Source organism: Vombatus ursinus, unplaced genomic scaffold (assembly GCF_900497805.2).
Source record: "Vombatus ursinus unplaced genomic scaffold, bare-nosed wombat genome assembly UNPS02014773.1, whole genome shotgun sequence".
Taxonomy (NCBI): Eukaryota; Metazoa; Chordata; class Mammalia; order Diprotodontia; family Vombatidae; genus Vombatus; species Vombatus ursinus.
In genome coordinates, this window is record NW_020954551.1 from 43,941,990 (window position 1) to 43,961,024 (window position 19,035).

Here is a 19,035-nt window from a genome sequence, read left to right on the forward strand (position 1 = left end):
CGTAGGAGCCTGCCCGCTGGCCCAGGGGAGAGGTGGGAGTGCCCCTCTAGTTGGAGTCTCCTGAGCGGGCTGGTCTTCCCCGCTGAGTGGCCAGTCCTCTTTGACAGAGGCTATCCCTGGTGCTGTCCCAGGGCCCAGGGACCAATGAGGGCATTGCTTCATCATTATCAAAGACAAGTCTTTGAGCCCTGAGCTGAAGTGACTTTGATTACCAAAATGGCCAGGCTAATTTGGCCCACGCTCCTAGAAGGAAGAGCTGGCCCCCGAGAAGAGGATGAAGCCAAAACCATTGGTGTTGGTGAAAGGAAGACACACAGGCCAGGAAGAAGGCGGGTCATGAGCTGACCATTTATTTGGATCATTGAAAGAGCAGATATGGACACAATAGACGGGGGGACTTGAAGCAGGATGGCTGGCGAAGGCCCCAGGGCAGGGTCCAGAGGTCTGTTACTTGGCTTTGTGATATCTTAGGCTGCTCTCCTGCCATTGAGGAGACTCCTGGGGGCACTGGTTCAGGGCCACCCAGTAGGTGGTCTTCTGGGCCATCCATAGGAGGACACCTAGGAGTATGATGCTCAGGACTGTTAGTACTATCAGAACCAGGTGCCCCCAGAAGAAGACATGGTGCTGGTCGGGGTACAGCTGCCGTCTGCAGCCCTCCAGCTCATTGCCAGTGAGCTGGTCGAGGGACAGGGCGGCTGTGATGGCTGGCCTGGCACACCTGGTCAGGTGCAGGATTTCCTGGTCATGGTCCTCCAGCCAGAGCTTTAGGTACAAGATTCCACAGTCACAGTGCCAGGAGTTATTGGTCACATCAATTTTGTAGACATAGCTCAGGTGGTCAAAGGTGCCAGCAGGGATGGAACTCAGGTTGTTGTTCTGTAGGTAGAGTTGTCGGGTGGTGTTGGGCAGGGCAGGCACTGTGGTCAGCCCCCTGTTGCTACAGTCTACCACCAGTCCAAAGCTTTCCAGGGTCTGGCAGTCACAGGGTATGGGGCAGGCCAGGCTACCAGGCAAGCCCCACAGCAATAACATCATCCACTTGATGGCTATGGGCATAGGCATCTGGCTGGCTATGGAGGAAGAAGACAACAGTTGAGTGTGAGACATACTGAGTGGGCAAAGAAAAATGACTCTGGGAAAAGGGACAGAGTAGAAGAATTTGGATTTCTTTCCAATCTGATTCCAAATGGAACAGTATTATGAGAACGTACTCACTGGAGTTTTCTTGTCCACTTGCCTAGAATCATAGAACCACAGAATGTTAGAGCTAGAAAGGGCCTGAGAGACCAGATCAAGCCTAGGATTTTTTTTTTTTAGGCAAAGTTAAGTGACTTGCTCAGGGTCACACAGCTAGTAAGTGTCTGAGGCCAGATTTGAACTCAGGTCCTCCTAATTCCAGGGCCTGTGCTCTATCTACCATACTACCTAGTTGCCCCTAGCCCAGGGCTTCTTAACTTGAAGTCTGTGAATTTGTTTTTTCCCCCCTACTTAACAGCATTTAATTTTTTTTTCCAATTACGTGCAAAGATAATTTTCAACATTCACTTTTATAAGATTTTGAGTTCCAAATTTTTTTCTCCCTCCCTCCTTTCCCCCTCTCCAAGACGGCATGCAATCTATGAACTTGTTTTTTAAAATATTTGGACAATTCTTTTCAGCATAATTGATTTCTTTTGTAGTCCTATCTATTTTATTTCATGCTTTTGAAAACATTATTCTCAGAAGGTGGTATATAGACTTCACCAGACTGCCGAAGGTGATCCATGCAGTGGCATGCTGGTAAATGTTTAACAATCAGTTCTCCAGGAGAAGGGGGAAAAATGTGTGGTGATACACTTTTAAGCTTAATCTTCATGATTAACATTTTCCCATCATTTTTAAAAGTCTAGAAATCAACAAAACAATAAACCAAGCTCTCATTTGTAGCATCTGCCTGTTTCCAAGGTGTAAATGTTCACACTGAAAATTTAACAACTAGATTTCTGAGCTGGGATCATGTTGGCTCCATCACACCTGTGGGTCCCGGTTAAGAATCCTAATCTAGTCCAATCCTCCCACTTTACAGAGGAGGAAGAGGAGAGAAGGGAGAGTGTTTATCTGAATTCATACGGCCAGTCACAGGCAAAGCTGGGCTAAGAATCTAAGACTTCTGATGGCTGGACCTACACTAGAGAGAGAAAGAGAGGGAGACAGAGAGAGAGAGAGACAGACAGACAGAGAGACACAGAGAGAGAGACAGAGACAGAGAGAGACAGACAGAGAGAGAGAGAGGAGACTCTCTCAAATGCGGGAAACTCCCTTAATTCAGGTTGACCCTTCCTCTGCAACTTCTAGTTATAGAGAATCACCTAGAATGCTCAGAAGTGAAATGACTGGCCTAGAGTCTCGACCATTGGATGGCAGAGAAGGGATTTCAAGCCAGGTCCTCCTGGTTTCAAGGCTGGCTCTATCCATGACACCTCACTGCCTCTCATTGACTTTGTATATATTTTTTATGTTCTTATGTAATGGGACATTGGCCAAGGAGGGACCAGTCTTTAGCAGCACGTGTGGCATGCTATCACTTATGCTGTGTCCCACGTGGATGTTTAGTGATCCTGATTCCGGGAGTTCCCGATGGGGCAGATTAGAAGGGCCTGGCTCCCACTTCAGAGTGTGCATGGGTAGTCTCTGACTGGTTGGTGAAGAGTTCTTTCCTGCCTAGGAGTCATTGTCACAGGACTATCTTTTAGGGAACTCCACAAGCCATCTTTGGGTATTGCTTTCTTGCTTCTCTCTCTAGAGTACTAGACCTGGAGTCAGGAAGGCCCGAGTTCAAATCCTGCCTCAGACACTTCCTAGCTGTGTGACTCTGACCTCTTTCTCTCTCAGTTTTCTCATCTATAAAAGGGAATAATAATGCTTCCCTACAGACATTGTGAGGATTAAATGGGAAATCATATGTAAAGTGTCTTGAAAACTTTAAACCTCCATACAAGTGCTAGCTGCTATTGTTATTATCTCCATGTTATACGTTAGGAGCCTGGTGTTCAAAATCATGCCCGAGGTCACACAGATGATGTGTCAGAGGTAGGGTATAAACCCAGGTCTTTCTGACTCCAGCCCTCCATAGCCGATATGCCATTCAGAGAGATGAAGCAACTCACCCAAAGTCACACAGCTAGGAAGTGGTAGATTATTTTAGTTCAAACCCAGTGCTCTTTTCCTTAGGCTGCACTACCTCTCAGAGACACCCAACATCCATCCCTTTGTTCCAAGGTACTTTTTTTGAGGGAAGGTTCCTATGTTTGGAATGAAGATCTAGAAATGGATGAAGTGGGGTAAGGCACGTGTGGGGGAATCCAACTGATCTCTGAGCTGAGCTGAGCTCCCCCTGGCCCTGCTGTAGCATCCTGGGAAGATGGGGGGAAAGAGAAGGAAGGAAAGAGTGGGGAAAAGCTGCTAAGGACCTGCAGCACGATCCGTGTTCTGTTACCTTTTCTGGATTCCTTTCTCTCTGGGGCCATCAGCAGCTCTGGGGAGAGGGGTCCAAGACAGGAGTCACCCTGCTGTTCAGAAAGCAAGGAAGGAAATGAATAAAAATAGCCTGGTTCAGCTCAGAACTGCTACACAGAAAACCCCATGTCATGAGGCGGAAGAGAGTTTGCCAGCCCCTTTGTGTTTTGGGCAGATGAAAGAGGAAGGCATGCATTTTTAGAGTTGGTGAGATCTCAGAGATCATCTTGTCTGGCCGGGTCATTTCAAAGAGAGGAAAATGAAAGTCTGCAGAAGGTAATTCATTTACCCAAATAAGTAACAGAGATTCAAACCAAGGCCTCTGGCTTCAAACCTAGCGCTCTACTATACCATGGTACCCTAAGGATAGAAGAAAATGGATCACATCAGTGTGGGCCCTTGTATTCTCTCATATACTTATGCCAAGTTTATTTTCAGAGAGGACCTGACCAGGTTGCCGTACGGTCCCAGTAGGGACCTTGAATGGGAGGGTGTCGGGAAGAGAATCCTGTCAATCTTTGCCCTTCTGGAATATGCCCTATGGGGGGTATCTCAAGTATGGGACCAAGGGCTGTCCCACTAAGCCAGAGCAAAAGACGTGACTTCGGGTTTCTCCCCTATTTCAGAGATTTATGAAATAAGGTAGAACAGGAAAGAGAGTTTTGACTTAGGCGTCAGGAGACCTAGTCCCCGTTCCAAATAATTTTCCCATGTTGTGACTTAGTTTCTCCTTCCGTCAATTGGGTACAGTACCTCCACTACTAGCCTCCTACCATTATTGTGAGGGTCAAATGAGATCATGGATACGAAAGTACTTTGGGGAAAAAAATTAAAAAGGTGATAGAAACATTAGGAATTATAGCCCGAATTGTCATCTAGTCATAGATCATTGAGACTGGGATAGACCTTAGAGATCATTGAGGCTAATCCTCTCATTTTGTAGAGAAGGAAACTGAGGCTTGCAGTGAATTGACACGGCCATGGTCACAGGTATTAAGCATCAGAGCTGGGATAGTCTGGCTTAGTGGGTGGTAGGATAGAAACTGACAGGTCCCCTGAGGAAGATGAATGAAATTTAGGGACAAGATTAGGGAGAAATTCCCTCGAATACTAGAACTGTTCCTTGGAGATCACCTAGTCTAATCCTCTCATATACGGTATAAGGGAGACCTAGCAAGGTTAAAACAATATTCCAGGGACCGTACAACCAGTAAATGGTAGGTCTGGGACTAGCTCAGGAGTTCTTAACTTAGGGGCCATGACTTTGTTTTAGTAATATTTTGATGATATTTCAATATAATTGTTTTTCTTTCTAATCCTATGTATTTTATTTTATGCATCTAAAAACATTCAGACCACCCAAAGAAGTCATGGCACACAACAGGTTAAGAACTCCACTACTAGAATAATCCAGGAGTCCTAACAGGGTTCTTTCCATTATAACATATGCTCTTTCACCATTTGGCAGTTCAGAAAACTTTCTGATTCTTTCTGACTTTCTCTGTCCACCGGACTGTCCATTCCTTAATCCCATGCTTTCTCCCACCCACTCTGGGGTGCCTTATTTCTTCTCTGGACTCCCCCCCCCCCATATCTAGACATTTCTACACTTGGAACATTCCAGGCTAGAGGTTTCCAGTTTCCCAGCTGACTGGCAGCCCCCTGCCTGTGACCTCAGAGGTAATGGGCTGAGCAGGCTGCCCGAACCCCTGTGTCCTACACCATCTCGGACTTTGCTTTCCTGCCAACATGGCCCGACTCTCTCTGGTGTCATCTCCGGTGGTATTCTTTCTCTGCCCTTTCTCAGTCCCACCCCTAGGGTGAGGAAGGCTGGTGGGCTGCCCTAGTTTTAGGCTGTTAGCCCCAGCACCATGATAAGGATGTTGACAAATGGCCCTCGTTTGGAGAATATCCCTCCAGCCCCGCATTGTGAGGGGCTCATTTGGCTGCCTTGGACCTCTTCCCTTGTCCCTTCCTCTGTCTTCCTTGGCTATCTCCAATTATGCTGCCCTTAAACGTGCCGATCTTGTTTTCAGCCCTGATGGGCTCATCCAGTCCTGCCAAGCCCCCTTTACTCCCAGCGACACACTCTGACACACCTGATCACGTCTCTTCCCTTTATCCTGGAAGAAAAGGAAAAGTGGGATTTCTGTAGTTAGGGCTCTCTCTCCTCCCCCTCCTGCCATGCTTTCTTTCAAGTGCTGACTTCTTCTCCGGGGGCCTATGGATAGCCCACTGGTGGTTTCACCCTTCTCTTGGTTTTCCTTATCTCTGTCATGCATTGTTCCTGCTGAGAGGCCCTGCCTACCTTGTGGGGGCCAAAGAAGGGGGTGGGGGATAAAGGGGGTGAGAGCTTCAGCACTAGGGAGGTGCTACAGAGCCACTCTGCCTGGGTCACACTACATGTGAGGATTGCTCGAAGGAACTTGGGGTATTTAGTTTGGAGAAGAGCATATTCGAAGAGGGGACCACGTGCCATAATTATTGTTCAGTTGTTTTCAATTGTGTTTGACTCTTTGTGATCCTATTTGGGGTTTTCTTGGCAGAGATACTGGGGTCATTTGCCATTGCCTTCTCCAGCTCATTTTACAGATGAGGAATTGAGGCAAACATACAGAATTAAGTGACTTGCCCAGAGTCACATAGCAAGGAAGTGTCAGGCTGGATTTGAACCCAGATATTCCAGACTCCAGGCTCAGTGCTCTGTGCACTATGACTCCACCTAGCTGAAGGACTATCATATGAGGGAAGCAGTAGCGTGGTTCCAGAGAGCAGAACTAGGATCAGATGGGAAAAGTTTTGCAGAGACAGATTTGGAAAAAAACAGTCTAACAACTAGAGCTTTTCCAAAGTGCACGATGCATCCTGGGGAGAGATTCAAGCAAAAGCTGATGACCACTTGTTGGTGATTAAAGAGATGAAAACGGAAAGGACTTAGTGGGTCATCTAGGTTTAAATTTTCATTTCACAACTGAGACCAGGGAAGTTAATTACAAAAATACTTATAGCAGCCCAAGGTCACACAGGGCAGCTAGGTGGCACGATAGTGCACAGAGCGCCGGGCCAGGAGTCAGGCCGACTCATCTTCTTAAGTTTAAATCTGGCCTCAGACATTTACAAAAATTCAATTTTATTTTATTTTCAGTTCCAAATTATCTCCTTCCCCTCCACCATTCACTTAGAAAGAAAGAAAAACAAAATCCATTACAAATATGTGTAATAACATAAAACAAATTCTTACATTAGCTATATCCAAAAAAAATTAAGAAAGAAAAAAAAATCTCTATCTGGAGGTTGGTAGCATGTTTCATCATGAGTCTTTTGGAATTGTTCTTGGTCATGTTGATCAGTTTCTAAGTCTTTCAAAATTGTTTGACTTGATGACATTTGTTGCTTCTGTATAAATTGTTCTCCTGGTTCTGCTCCCTTCACTTTGCATCATTTTATTCAAATCTTCCCAAGATTCTCTGAAACCATCCTCTTCATCAATTCTTATAGCACAATAGTGTTCCATCACATTCATATATCATAACTTGTTCAGTCATTCCCCAATTGACATATTCCTTCAATTTCTAATTCTTTGCTACCACAAAAAGAGTTGCTATAAATATTTTTGAACATATAGGTCTTTTTTTTTCTTTCTTAGATCTAGTGGCAGTATCTCTGGGTCAAAGGGTATGCACAATTCAATAACTTTTTGGGTATGTTTCCAGAATGGTTGGACCAGTTCACTGCTTCTCTTCTAATTTTAGTTGCGTTAGTTTTGTTTTTGCCAAAACTTTTAAATTTTATATAATCAAAATTGTCAATTTGACCTCCTGTGAACTACTCTATTTCTTGTTTAGTCATGAACTCTTCCCCATCTGTGAAAATGCCAAGTAATATTTTTCATGCTCCTCTAATTTGTTTATGATATCACACTTTATGTCTAAATCATATACCCATTTTGAGCTTATCTTGGCATACATATATATATATATATATACACACTCACACATATATACCTTTTTCTTCCAGGATAAATAAAGAGATATGATGGATAGATCAGGTGTGTCAGAGTGCATAAATATATATACGTATATTTGTGTCTAAATCATGTACTCATTTTGAGCTTATCTTGATATATGTATATGTGCATATATATAGTATATATATGAGCTTATCTTGGTATATATGGTGTGAGATGTTGATCTATACTTAGTTTCTGCCAGATTGCTTTCCAGTTTTCCCAACAACTTTTTTTGAATAATGAGTTCTTGCCCCAATAGCTGGGATCTTGAGGTTTATCAAATACTAGACCACTGTGCTCATTTGCTTCTATATATTATGTACCTAATCTATTCCACTGATCAATCTCTATTTCTTACCTAATACCACATTGTTTTTAATGAATATGGCTTTGTAGTATAGTTTGAGATCAGGTGTTGCTAGGCTCTCTTCCTTCCCAGTTTTTTTTTTCCCATTAATTCCCCTGATATTCTTGACCTTTTGTTCCTCCAGATAAATTTTGTTATTATTTTTTCTTTTCTGAAATTTTTATTAATTTATTTTGATTTATCAATAATCACTTTCATAAACTTTTGAGTTTTAAATTTTTCTTCACCTCCTTCCCCACCTCTCTCCCCAAGATATCATGCAATCTGATATAGGCTATACATATACATTCCTTTTAAACATATTTTCACATTAGTGATGTTGTAAGTAAGAATTAGAATCAATAGGAGGAAACCACCAGAAAGAGGAAGCAAAACAAAACAGAAGGAAAAAAAATAGCAAATAGTATGCTTCGATCTGCATTCAAACTCCATAGTTCTTTCCTTGGATGTGGATAGCATTTTCCATCATGAGACCTTTGGAGATGTCTTAGATCCTTGCATTGCTGAGAAGGGCTAAATCCATCAACGTTAGTCACTGCACAACATGGCTTGTTATTATTTTTTCTTAGCTCTATAAGGTAGTCCTTTCATAGCTTGATTGGTATGGCACTGAATAAGTAAATTAATTAGTGTTTTCATTTCTATTCTATTGGTTCAGTCTACTCATGAACAATTAAGATTTCTTTTAATATTTCTTGTTTAGATCTGGCTTTATTTACATAGAGGGTGCTTTGTAATTGTGTTCACATAGTTTCTGTGTGTTTTGGAAGTATTTTATATTGTTTAGTTATTTTTTAAATGGAATTTTTCTTTCTCCTGCTGGATTTTGGTAGTAATATGCAGAAATGCGGATATGTGTGGGTTTATTTTATATCCTCAACTTTGCTGAAGTTGTTAATTGTTTGTATATATTTGTTTGTTTTCTTCCTCATTAGATTGTGGAATCTTTGAGATCAGGGACTGTCTTTTGCTTCTTGTTGTATCTTAAGTGCTTAGCATATAGTAGGTACTTAAATGTTTATTGATTGATTGTTTTAATTAGTTTTTTAGTTTACTCTCTAGGTTTTTTTTTTTTTTTGGGCTAGGCAATGGGGTTAAGTGACTTGCCCAGGGTCACACAGCTAGTAAGTGTTAATGTGTCTGAGGCCGGATTTGAACTCAGGTCCTCCTGAATCCAGGGCTGCTGCTCTATCCACTGCATCACCTAGCTGCCCCATAACTCTCTGGGTTCTTTATGTAAACCTTTGTATTATCTACAAAAAAGTGATAGTTTTCTTTCCTCTTTGCCTATGCTTATTTCTTTAATTTTTTTTGTCTTATTGCTATAGCTAGTATTCCTAGGACAATATTAAATAGTAATGGTGATGATAAATCAATAAACATTTATTAAGTGCCTGCCACATGTCAGGCACTGTGCTAAGTGCTGGGGATACAGAAGGAGACAAAAGACAGCGTCTGCCCTCAAGGAGCTTACAATCTAATGGAAGAAACTATATATATATACAAAGCAAACTATGCACAGGATAAATAGGAAATAATTAATAGAGGGAAGGCACTGGAATTAAGAGAGGTTGAGGAAGGCTTCCAGTAAAAGATAGGATTTTGGTTGGGACTTAAAGAAAGCTAGTGAGGTCATTGGAGTGGAAGAGGGAGAGTGATCCAGGCATGGGGGACAACTAGAGAAAATGCCTGGAGCCAAGAGAAGGAATGTCTGTTCATGGAACAGGCAGGAAACCAATGTCACTGGATGGAAGAGTACATATGAGGTGTAAGAAGACTGGAAAGGCAGGAGGGTTCCTGGTTATGAAGGGCTTTGAATATCAAACAGAGCATTTTGTATTTGATCCTAGAGGTGATAGGAAGCCACTGGAGTTTATAGAGTAGTGGTGGGTCCATGGTTGGACCTGAACTTTAGGAAAATCCCTTTAGTGGCTGCATGGAGAATAGACTGGAGTGGGGAGAGATTTGAGGCAAGCAGACCCACTAGCTACTGCAATGATACAGGTATGAGGTGATAGGGACCTGCACTAAGGTGGTGGCAGTGTCAGAGAAGGGAAGGGGCATATTTGAAATATGATGCAAAGGTAAAATCAACAGGTCTTGGCAACAGCTTGGATATGGGGGGGAGAGGGGCAGTCAGAGATATTGAGGAGTCCAGGACGACTCCTAGATTGTGAGCCAGAGAGGCTGGAGGGATGGTGTTGCCCTTTAATAGGGAAGGTAAGTAGGGGGGAGGGTTTAGGGAAAAGATAACGAGTTTGGTTTTGGACATATTGAGTTTAAGATGTCTACTGAACATCCAGTTAAAGATGTCTGAAAGGCAGTCGGAGATTGGAGGTCAGAAGAGAGGTTGGGCAGGAAAGGTAGATTTGAGAATCATCAGTATAGAGATGCTTATTAGATCCATGGGAACTGATGAGATCACCTAGCAAAGTAGTATAGAGGAAGAAGACAAGAGGATGCAGCACAGAACTGTGAGAGACACCTTTGGTTAGAAGGTGTGATCTGGAGGAGGACCCAGTAAAGGAGACAGAGGAGGAGTGGTCGGATAGGTGGGAGGAGAATCAGGAGAATGGTGTGGTGAAAACCTTGAGAGAAGAGAGTATTAAGGAGGAGAAAGTGATCAAGAGTGTCAAAGACTGCAGAGAGGTCAAGGGGAATGAAGATCGCTTTATTCCTGATCTTACTGGAAAGGCTTCTAGGTTGTCCCCATTATAGATAATACTGGCTTTTAGTTTGAGATAGATACTGCTTATCATTTTAAGGAAAGCTCTATTAATTCCTATGCTCTCAAGTGTTTTTAACAGGAATGGGTGTTGTATTTTGTCAAAAGCTTTTTCTGCATTGATTGAAATAATCATATGATTTTTTATTGTTTTTGTTATTAATGTGGTCAGTTATGTTCATAGTTTTCCTGATATTGAACCAGTCCTATATTCCTGGTATAAATGCCCTCTGGCGATAGTGTAGGTTCTTTGTGATATATTGCTGCAATCTCCTTAATATATTTTATTTAAAATGTTTGCATCAATATTCATTAATAAAATTGATCTTGGTTTTAAGTATCAAGACCTTATTTATGTCATAGAAGGAATTTGGTAGGACCCCTTCTCTACCTGTTTTTCAAATAGTTTATATAATATTGGAATTAATTGTTCTTTAAATGTTTGGTAGAATTCACTTGTAAATCTGTTTTTTTCCCCTTTTGGTAGTTCATTTATGGCTTGTGCAATTTCTTTTTCTAAGAAAGATTATTTAAGTATTTGATTTCCTGTTCTGTTAATCTGGAAAATAACAATTTTGTAAATATTCATCCATTTAATTTAGACTCTCAGTTTAACTGGAGTATAGTTGGCAAAATAGCTCCTAATAATTGCCTTTATTTCTTCTTCATTGGTTTGTGAATTCACCTTTTTTAATTTTTGATACAGGTAATTTGGCTTTTATCTTTAAAAAAATCAAATGAGCTAATGGATTATTTATTTTATTATTATTTTTAAAAAACTTGGCTCCTACTTTTATTTATTTCATTAAAAAGAAAAGCTTTCAATGTTGTTGAGCTCTTTTGATTTTCAGGATTCCTATTTTGATATTTAACTCGGGGTTTTTTAATTTGTTATTGGTTTTCCTTTTTTTTTTGTTTTTTTTTAGCTGCATGTCCAATCCATTGACCTCCTCTTTTTTCTCTTTTATTGATATGTTTTTAGAGATATACATTTCCCCTGAGTACTGCTTTGGCTGTATCCCACAAATTTTTATGTGTTGTCTCGTTGTTGTTGTTACCTTTAATGAAATTGTTGATTGTTTCTATGATTTGTTCTTTGACTCACCATTCTTTAGAGTTATTTAGTTTCCAATAATTTTTAATCTTTTCTTCAAAGACTCTTTATTGACTGTAATTTTGATTGCGTTGTGGTCGGTGAAAAAATGCATTTCATATTTCTGTTTTTCCACATTTGAAACAAATGTTTATTAAGCACTGGGGCAGCTAGGTGGCGCAGCGGATAGAACGCTGGGCCTGGAGTCAGAAAGACCTGGGTTCAAATCTGTCCTCTCTACATTTTAATAGTGGGAGACAACATATGCGTGCATAGTTGTATACGAGATACAAAGTAGATTCAAGGTAACCTAGAAGGAAGGGCAAGTCACGTGACCCTGCTTGCCTCAGTTTCTTCATCGGTAAAATGAGCTGGAGAAGGTCATGAAGAGTTAGACAGGACTGGAAATGATTGAACAAAACACAACACAACATGACATTTATTAAGCACTCTCTGTGTGCCGTGCACTGTGAAAAACACAGGGGATATACATATAAGCAAAACAAAAGACAGTCCCTTCCCTTAAGGAGCTTACATTTTAATGGAGGCTGAAAAGGCTGGGGTTCAGTGAGGGATGAAGGGATCAGATACAAGGCCATGATCTGAAGTTAAGGACAGGGCTGAGGGGAATGAAAGCTAGTTTGGACGCCTCCTCCAAATCGAGGCCCCAGGAGGAGCCTTGAGGAGCCGTGGATGAGTGACATATTACTTCTCACCTTGTACTTGATGGCCCCCCCATTTGGCTTTACATGCTGTTCCTCACATGTGACGCTTCATCTCCCCTCTGTATATTCTGGCTGTCCGGCATGCCTGGAATTCTCTCCCTCTTGGAATTCCTGCTTCCCTGTTAAGACTCAACTCAAGTGCCATCTTCTGCAGGCCTCTCCTTGTCTCCGCCAATCTCCCAGTGCCTTTCTTTCTAGGTTACCTTGTATCTACTTTGCACGTATCTCATATACACCAATGCATGCACATGTCTCTCACTATTAAAATATAAGCTTCCTGAGGGCAAGGAATGCTTCACTTTTGTCTTTGTCATCCCTAGTGTTTAGCACAGTGCCCAGCACAAAATAGGCACTTGATAAGTACTTGGTGATGGATTGGTTGTTTGAAACCCCCAAACTAGAGAGGTGATAGTGACTTTTTCTCGTTTGAAATCTGAAATTGGAACTGAGAGGTAATAGGGGCCGGTATCCTGAATTAAGAGAACTAGAATTGAATGTTCAGTTCCTGGGGAAAAAAGGAACAGTTTAAAACTTTTATGATTGATGGCCCTGTGTGGCCTCTGGGTGTGAATGCATGTACATTTACTGCAGTTTTTGAGTCAGGACGTGGAGGGCTGAAGGAAGAAATAAATTGTACTTGCCTTGGCATTTTCACAGGGTCAGAGCTCTTACGGCGACTTGGCCCAGTCTTGTAAAATTTATCCAGCTATGGCAGGAGACTGGAGGCCTGTGTCCACGCTCTGATAGCGGCCGTAGGACTGAAAAGATGATCTGCCCAGTCTACTGTCAGGAGAGGAAGGCAAAAGGCACTGGATTTGGATACGGGTAAGAGACTTTGATGGGCAGCTGCGTGGTGCAGTGGATATAGTTCAGGTGCAGTGGATATAGTTCAAGAAAACCTGAAATGTGGTCATGAAGAGTCAGACATGACTGAACAACAAAGTTAATTTGTCTCTCCATATTTCTATTTGAGATTTTCTTGGCAGTGATACTAGAATGGTTTGTCATTTCCTTCTCCAGCTCATTTTACAGATGAGGAAACAAAGTTAAGTGACTTGTGCAGGGTCACACAGCTAGTAAGTGTCTGAGGTCACATTTGAACTCGGGAAATCTTCCTGGCTCCAGGCCTGGTGCTCTGTGCACTATGGCGCCACCTAGCTGCCCCTTCCTAGACTTGTAAGGGACCTTAAAGACCATCTATCTACTCCAAGCCTCTCATGTTACATATAAAGAGTCTGGGCATTTATACAACAAAAAGCTAATTACAGAAGGGAATCAAGGGAATTAAAAGATCAAATGAAAAGGCATTAGTGTGTTTATGCTCAGTCTTAGAATGTCCAGCTTGCCACGTGAGGGATAGCTAGCCTTGCACCCCAAGGCAAGAAGGAGTTGAATGAAACTTAATTGCCCTAACTCAGCTATGTGTAAGGAGTGAGGACCTTTTCATGAGAAGAACTATTTCTGGACATCCTACATCTGCCTGAGCCATCCTTGTCTGTGTCTGAGGCACAGAAAAGCTGGGGCAGAGCTTTGAGGCTGATTAGAAAGGAAGAAGAGGGAAGGGAAAGGAAAGGAAAGAAAGGGAAGGAAGGGAAGGCAAGGATAGGAAGAGAAAGGAAGGGAACGGAAAGGATAGAAAGGGAAAGGAAGGGAAGGGAAGAAAAGGAAGGGAAGCACTGAGGCTAAGCCCCTTTCTTTACTAAAGGGCATTCGTTTTCTAAGGATGCGTGGGAGTTGGTGGGAGACTACTCATTTATGTATGGAATCTGAGAATGATATTGCTTCGTGATTTCTTCTTGTTACTTACATTCCTATTTTGTTTCAATTAAATGTTCCACTATCTGATTTTTTGGTTCCTGCTTTGTATGTTGGAAGAGTTGGCACTAAATGGAGGCTTGAGGCACATTTCTCTTTTACATCAGACCTAACATGTGATCAGGAAGTTGAGTGTGATTCCTGTCACACACAATTGAAGAAACTGAGATCTGAGAAAGGTGAACTTAATTCATGCATTACTTCACAGAACAATTATCCTTCCCAAATCCTTCAAATTATCCTAGAACCCACTAGGAACCACTGGTTCTTAATTTCATAGATTCGGGGGGGGGCATCCTTAAACATGGATGGGAAAAATTCTATCTTTATTTCAATAGTACTGATTGCTTTGTGATCCTATGTATTTTTTTTTTTTTTTGCATTTAAAAACATTATTCTGAGAAGGGGTCTATAGGCTTCCCCAAAGATTGACAAAGGGGTTCATGACACAAAAACAATTAAGAATTCCTGTCCTAGATGTTGTCTGGTCTTTCATAGTTTATTTACATATAGGTGTTCCCCATTTTTTGCATTTAATTAGTGATGGGAACTAGTGTTTATGGGAGTGGAAATCTGCAGAGAATGAGCAGTTTTGCTCTGCCTGCTATCAATCCATATGGGGCTTGGTGAGCATGCTTCTGGAAGTGAATGATGACTTGTAGTGGAGAGGTCCTATCCCAGTTAAGAGCATACATAGGCATTCTGTGACTATTTAATTTCTGATTCCTGTTGTTAAAGGGGGTGAGGTGTCTAACACCAGGACTCTCCTAATTCAGGTTTGATTTTGGGATGAAATGAGGCACTAGGAAGTCATTGAACAGTTAATAAAAAGGAAGTTTACTTTGCCCTAACACAGCAAAAATCCAGTGGAACTTCTCTTTATCTTTAGTATGCATGGCTTCCCTTACCTTCTTATGGAAATGCATCTGGTCAGCAGATCAGGGTATGGAGATTCTCATGGTTTCAGGCACTCACCAGGTTTGAGGGGCTTAAGCTCCACATGGCTGGGATTTTTTACACCCTTAGGTGACCAGGAAGCTGAGTCAGGCAAGTTGAGTCAATTAGGTCCTGTGGATAGTTTGGACTCTTTTTAGGGAAAGCTAATCCCTGTCATAGGGGAGACCTGAGGTTAACCCATATTGGAGGTGATGGGGAAAGAAGCATGGACCAATAAGGTCCTGGGGAAAGCTAATCTCTCTCAAATCAGGGTAGGAGGAGACATGAGCTAATACCGTTTTGGGGGAATGTTGGTAGATATTGATCCTATTACAACTGTGCAGTGAAGACAAACGTTTTAATTGGCTGCTGAGTTAAAACTAGAGGGTGAATAGAAAAGTCTTTGACAACAGAACAATGTCTTCCTTTCATAGTGGTGAGCAAGTCAAGAATGGTTGCTGGCGCCATCTTCTTTCCTACCTGGGTGGACACAAGGCTAAAAACACATGACACCTTTGTGTCTTTGTTCCTCTTTGCTTTTAGGGGAATGAGTATTGAGATGGAGTGGACCAGGCTGTGATCTTGTGGCCTTCAAAGGGTTGGAGGAGCCACCAGATGTGTAGAGAGGGGGAGACTGCCATGAAGGCCATAGCCAATACAAACAAAACTCCAAGAACAACCTGTGCAAGCCAGCCCAGCAGTGAATCTACTTAGTGGCCAACATGCCATTGCCTGCAGGCAGGGGAGTACATTTTCCAGGGCTGTGTCACACCCAGAAGTCAACTTCTAGAGAGACTTTTTAGTAACAACCACTTTGAGGTTGAACTCACTCTCCCCAGGGCCCAAAGTGGCAGAGGGGATAGTGTGCCTTGATTCAGGGTAATGTGTTTATTCTTTTGTTCTTGCTTTATCTTTTCAGTATATATCCCTTTATAAAAGCTAATTGATATTAATTGCTTATTGATGATATTGAGGAGGTATCAATACAAGGGTAAAATGATCGCTAATCACTGGTGATGATATTGGGCGGAACACATTGAGTAGGAGCTCAATCCAATAGCATTAGAAGACCCCTATTCCCCTAGGGGGTGCCCCTAGGACCCTGAGGGAAAGATGAGGTTATCCATGCTCTGGGAACCCCACCTGCCAATGTGCATATATGTTGGAGGAGCAGGTCCATAGTCTCAAGACAGTTATATCTACATTTCAGTTTTCAATGTGGTAATATTTACTCATTCCATGGTTTGCATACATATGAGGGCAAAATGGAAAGCTATAACTTCTTTTGGAGGAAGTAGAGATCGTAGGATCATAGACTGAAAGCTGGACAGGATCTCCGAATAGCCTTGGTTTGAAGTTGCAGGAACCGTGGAGAGAAAGTGAAGAGAGACGGGACCTGGTCTGACCCTTTCATGTTACAAATAAAGAAACCAAGGCATGACTTGACCAAGGTCTTAAACAAATCCACTAAACTCATCTCTGAGGTCAGCAGGATTGCTTTGAATGTTTCTGCTATAGAGAGATCAAGTGTTAATTATTGGAGCATCTGAGTTTTCAGGTCAAATATGTGATACAGGAGAACTGTAGCTCTTCTTTTGTGGCTATGGATTGGTCTAGATGGTTGATGAATTCTCTTCCAACTCTGAAATCTGCAATTCTGTGAAATTTGTGGAGAAAACATCTAGGCATCAGTTGAAACTTCTCTGGGAAGATTCTTTGAGAGCCTGAGCCATCCAAATCATCCCCAGAAACCCGCTTGAATTCTAAAAAGGCAGCAAGATGATTAATTAAATGTTTAATGTCAATTAGTGTAGCACATTAGCTTTTTAGGTCAAGTTTATGATACAGTAATTTTCCTTCACTAAAGTCTCACTAATAATGATGATGATAGAGCAGACCTTGTTTCTTAAAGGCCATCCTAGCACAGTACAAATTCTTGTATAATTCCATAAGTTGGAAGAGTTTTAATTCCACTCTGTCAATACTGTACTTAAGACAGTATGTCTATGATCTGAATAAGACCTCGGTAACTAAGTTCAGAGTCTCATCAACAAATTGGGTACCTGATAGAATGTAAGCTACCCGAAGGCAAGGCTTTTGTCTTTATATCCCTAGCATCTCACACAGAGTCTAGACACTGGAGACTGTAAGTAAGCTCCTTAAGAGAAGGGACTGTCTCTTGCTTTTTTTTTTTTAAATCCCTGGTGATTAGCACAATGCTTGGCATAGAGTACGCACTTAATAAATGCTAGCTGACTGATTGAAACTTAATAAATACTTTTTGATTGATTGATTGACTAGGAGATGAAGGCTTTGGTCACAGCAACTCATGAGACCATAAGCTAAAGTGTAAAAGGGTTGTGACTTACATCAGTGGGAGAAGTGAACATGCCAGTAGAATTTAAGGTCTAGCCCCAACACCTACATGGTACCTGCACGAGCAGATGCTTAATTAGTCCTTCTTAATTGGATCATGGGGGATCATAGATATAGAGTTGGAAGGGACCTCAGAGCCCATCTAGCCTAACCCTTTAATTTAAAAAAAAAATTAAATTTCTTAATTCACAAGCATGCATTTTGTTCGCCTCTCACCTTTATCCCTCTCCCACTGGAAAAAGAAAAACAAACCCCTTGTAACAAATATATATAGTTAAGCAAAAGAAATGACCACATTGGCCCTGAGCAGAAATGTCTGTCTCATTTTCTGTCTCGAGTCTATCACTTTTTTTTTTTTTGGCAAGGCAATTGGGGTTAAGTGACTTGCCCAGGCTCACACAGTTAGTAATTGTCAAGTGTCTGGTCTGAGACTGGATTTGAACTCAGGTCCTCCTGACTCCAGGGCCGGTGCTCTATCCACTGAGCCACCTAGCTGCCCCAAGTCTATCACTTTTCTGTCAGAACCAACCCCCTTCGTTTTACAGATGTGGAAAATGAGGCCCGGGGAGGTTAAATGATTTGACCAAAATCACACACGTGGCATCAGAAGTGGGATTTGAATTCAGGTCCTCTGATGCTAAGATCTATGCTTTGCACTCTACTATGTACCTCAGAACCTTGAAAGTACTGAAATAAGTTATTTTTTTAGCTGATGTATAAACACATAAGGGCAGTTAGGTGGTGCTTTGGTTAGAGTGCCAGTCCTGGTATCAGGAAGACTCATCTTTCTGAGTTCAAATCCACCCTCAGACACTTGCTAGCTGTGTGACCCTGTGCAAGTCACTTAACCCTGTTTGCCTCAGTTTCCTCATGTGTAAAAATGAGCTGAAGGAATGACAAACTGTTTCTGTATCTCTGCCAAGAAAATCCCAAATGGGGTCACGAAGAATTGGACACAACTGAAACAACTAACCAATAACAACATCGAAATATACAGACGAGGAGATGCAGAACCCCAACAAATTCTTTGGAAATTTCTATCTGACTCATCTCACTAGAATCAATCACTGTCTTACTCTCTCCAAAGGCTCCAAATCAAGGCCTCTCTTGACATGCTCCTGACATAAATTTCACCCTGAGACTTTATCTTTGTATCTCCCCCAGTGCCTAAAACAGTGCTCTGTTTAATCAATATTTGTTGACTTGAACTGAATTGAACATTGGGGTCCCTTGTATTATCAGCAGGTACAGTATTTCACTGATGAAGGCTGGCTCCCTCCACAGGTCTGATATGCTAAAAGGCAAGCAATTTCTCTTGGGGGCAGCCTGTGCCAGGGAAATCCACTAGCTAGGAGGTGCCAAGGGCCACGTCTATAACCCCTTTAGGGAGTTCACCACCTTCTCTGCTCGATCAAATTGGCCAGAGAACTTCCATGATCTCCCCTGCCCCACTTCACGTGGATTTCTGGGCCCAATCTGGGATTCTGATGC

The 19,035-nt window shown here is 42.0% G+C and overlaps 1 protein-coding gene and 1 long non-coding RNA gene across 2 annotated transcripts in view; one reads left to right on the forward strand and one right to left on the reverse strand.

Moving 5' to 3' along the window:
• The window catches only part of LOC114044410, a 38,267-nt gene extending 24,940 nt beyond the window's left edge, over window positions 1-13,327 (forward strand). The window contains exon 4 of the long non-coding RNA XR_003569235.1: window positions 13,075-13,327. This is a non-coding gene — a long non-coding RNA (uncharacterized LOC114044410). The remainder of the gene's footprint in view (window positions 1-13,074) is intronic.
• On the reverse strand, window positions 320-5,793 carry GP9 (glycoprotein IX platelet). The gene is made up of 3 exons (XM_027863845.1): window positions 5,598-5,793; window positions 3,479-3,551; window positions 320-1,073 (listed from the first exon to the last, which is right to left on the reverse strand). Exons 1-3 carry the CDS (start codon window positions 5,778-5,780, stop codon window positions 448-450), a joined length of 882 nt encoding a protein of 293 aa, XP_027719646.1. The 5' UTR covers window positions 5,781-5,793; the 3' UTR covers window positions 320-447.
• Window positions 13,328-19,035: the final 5,708 nt, after the last annotated feature.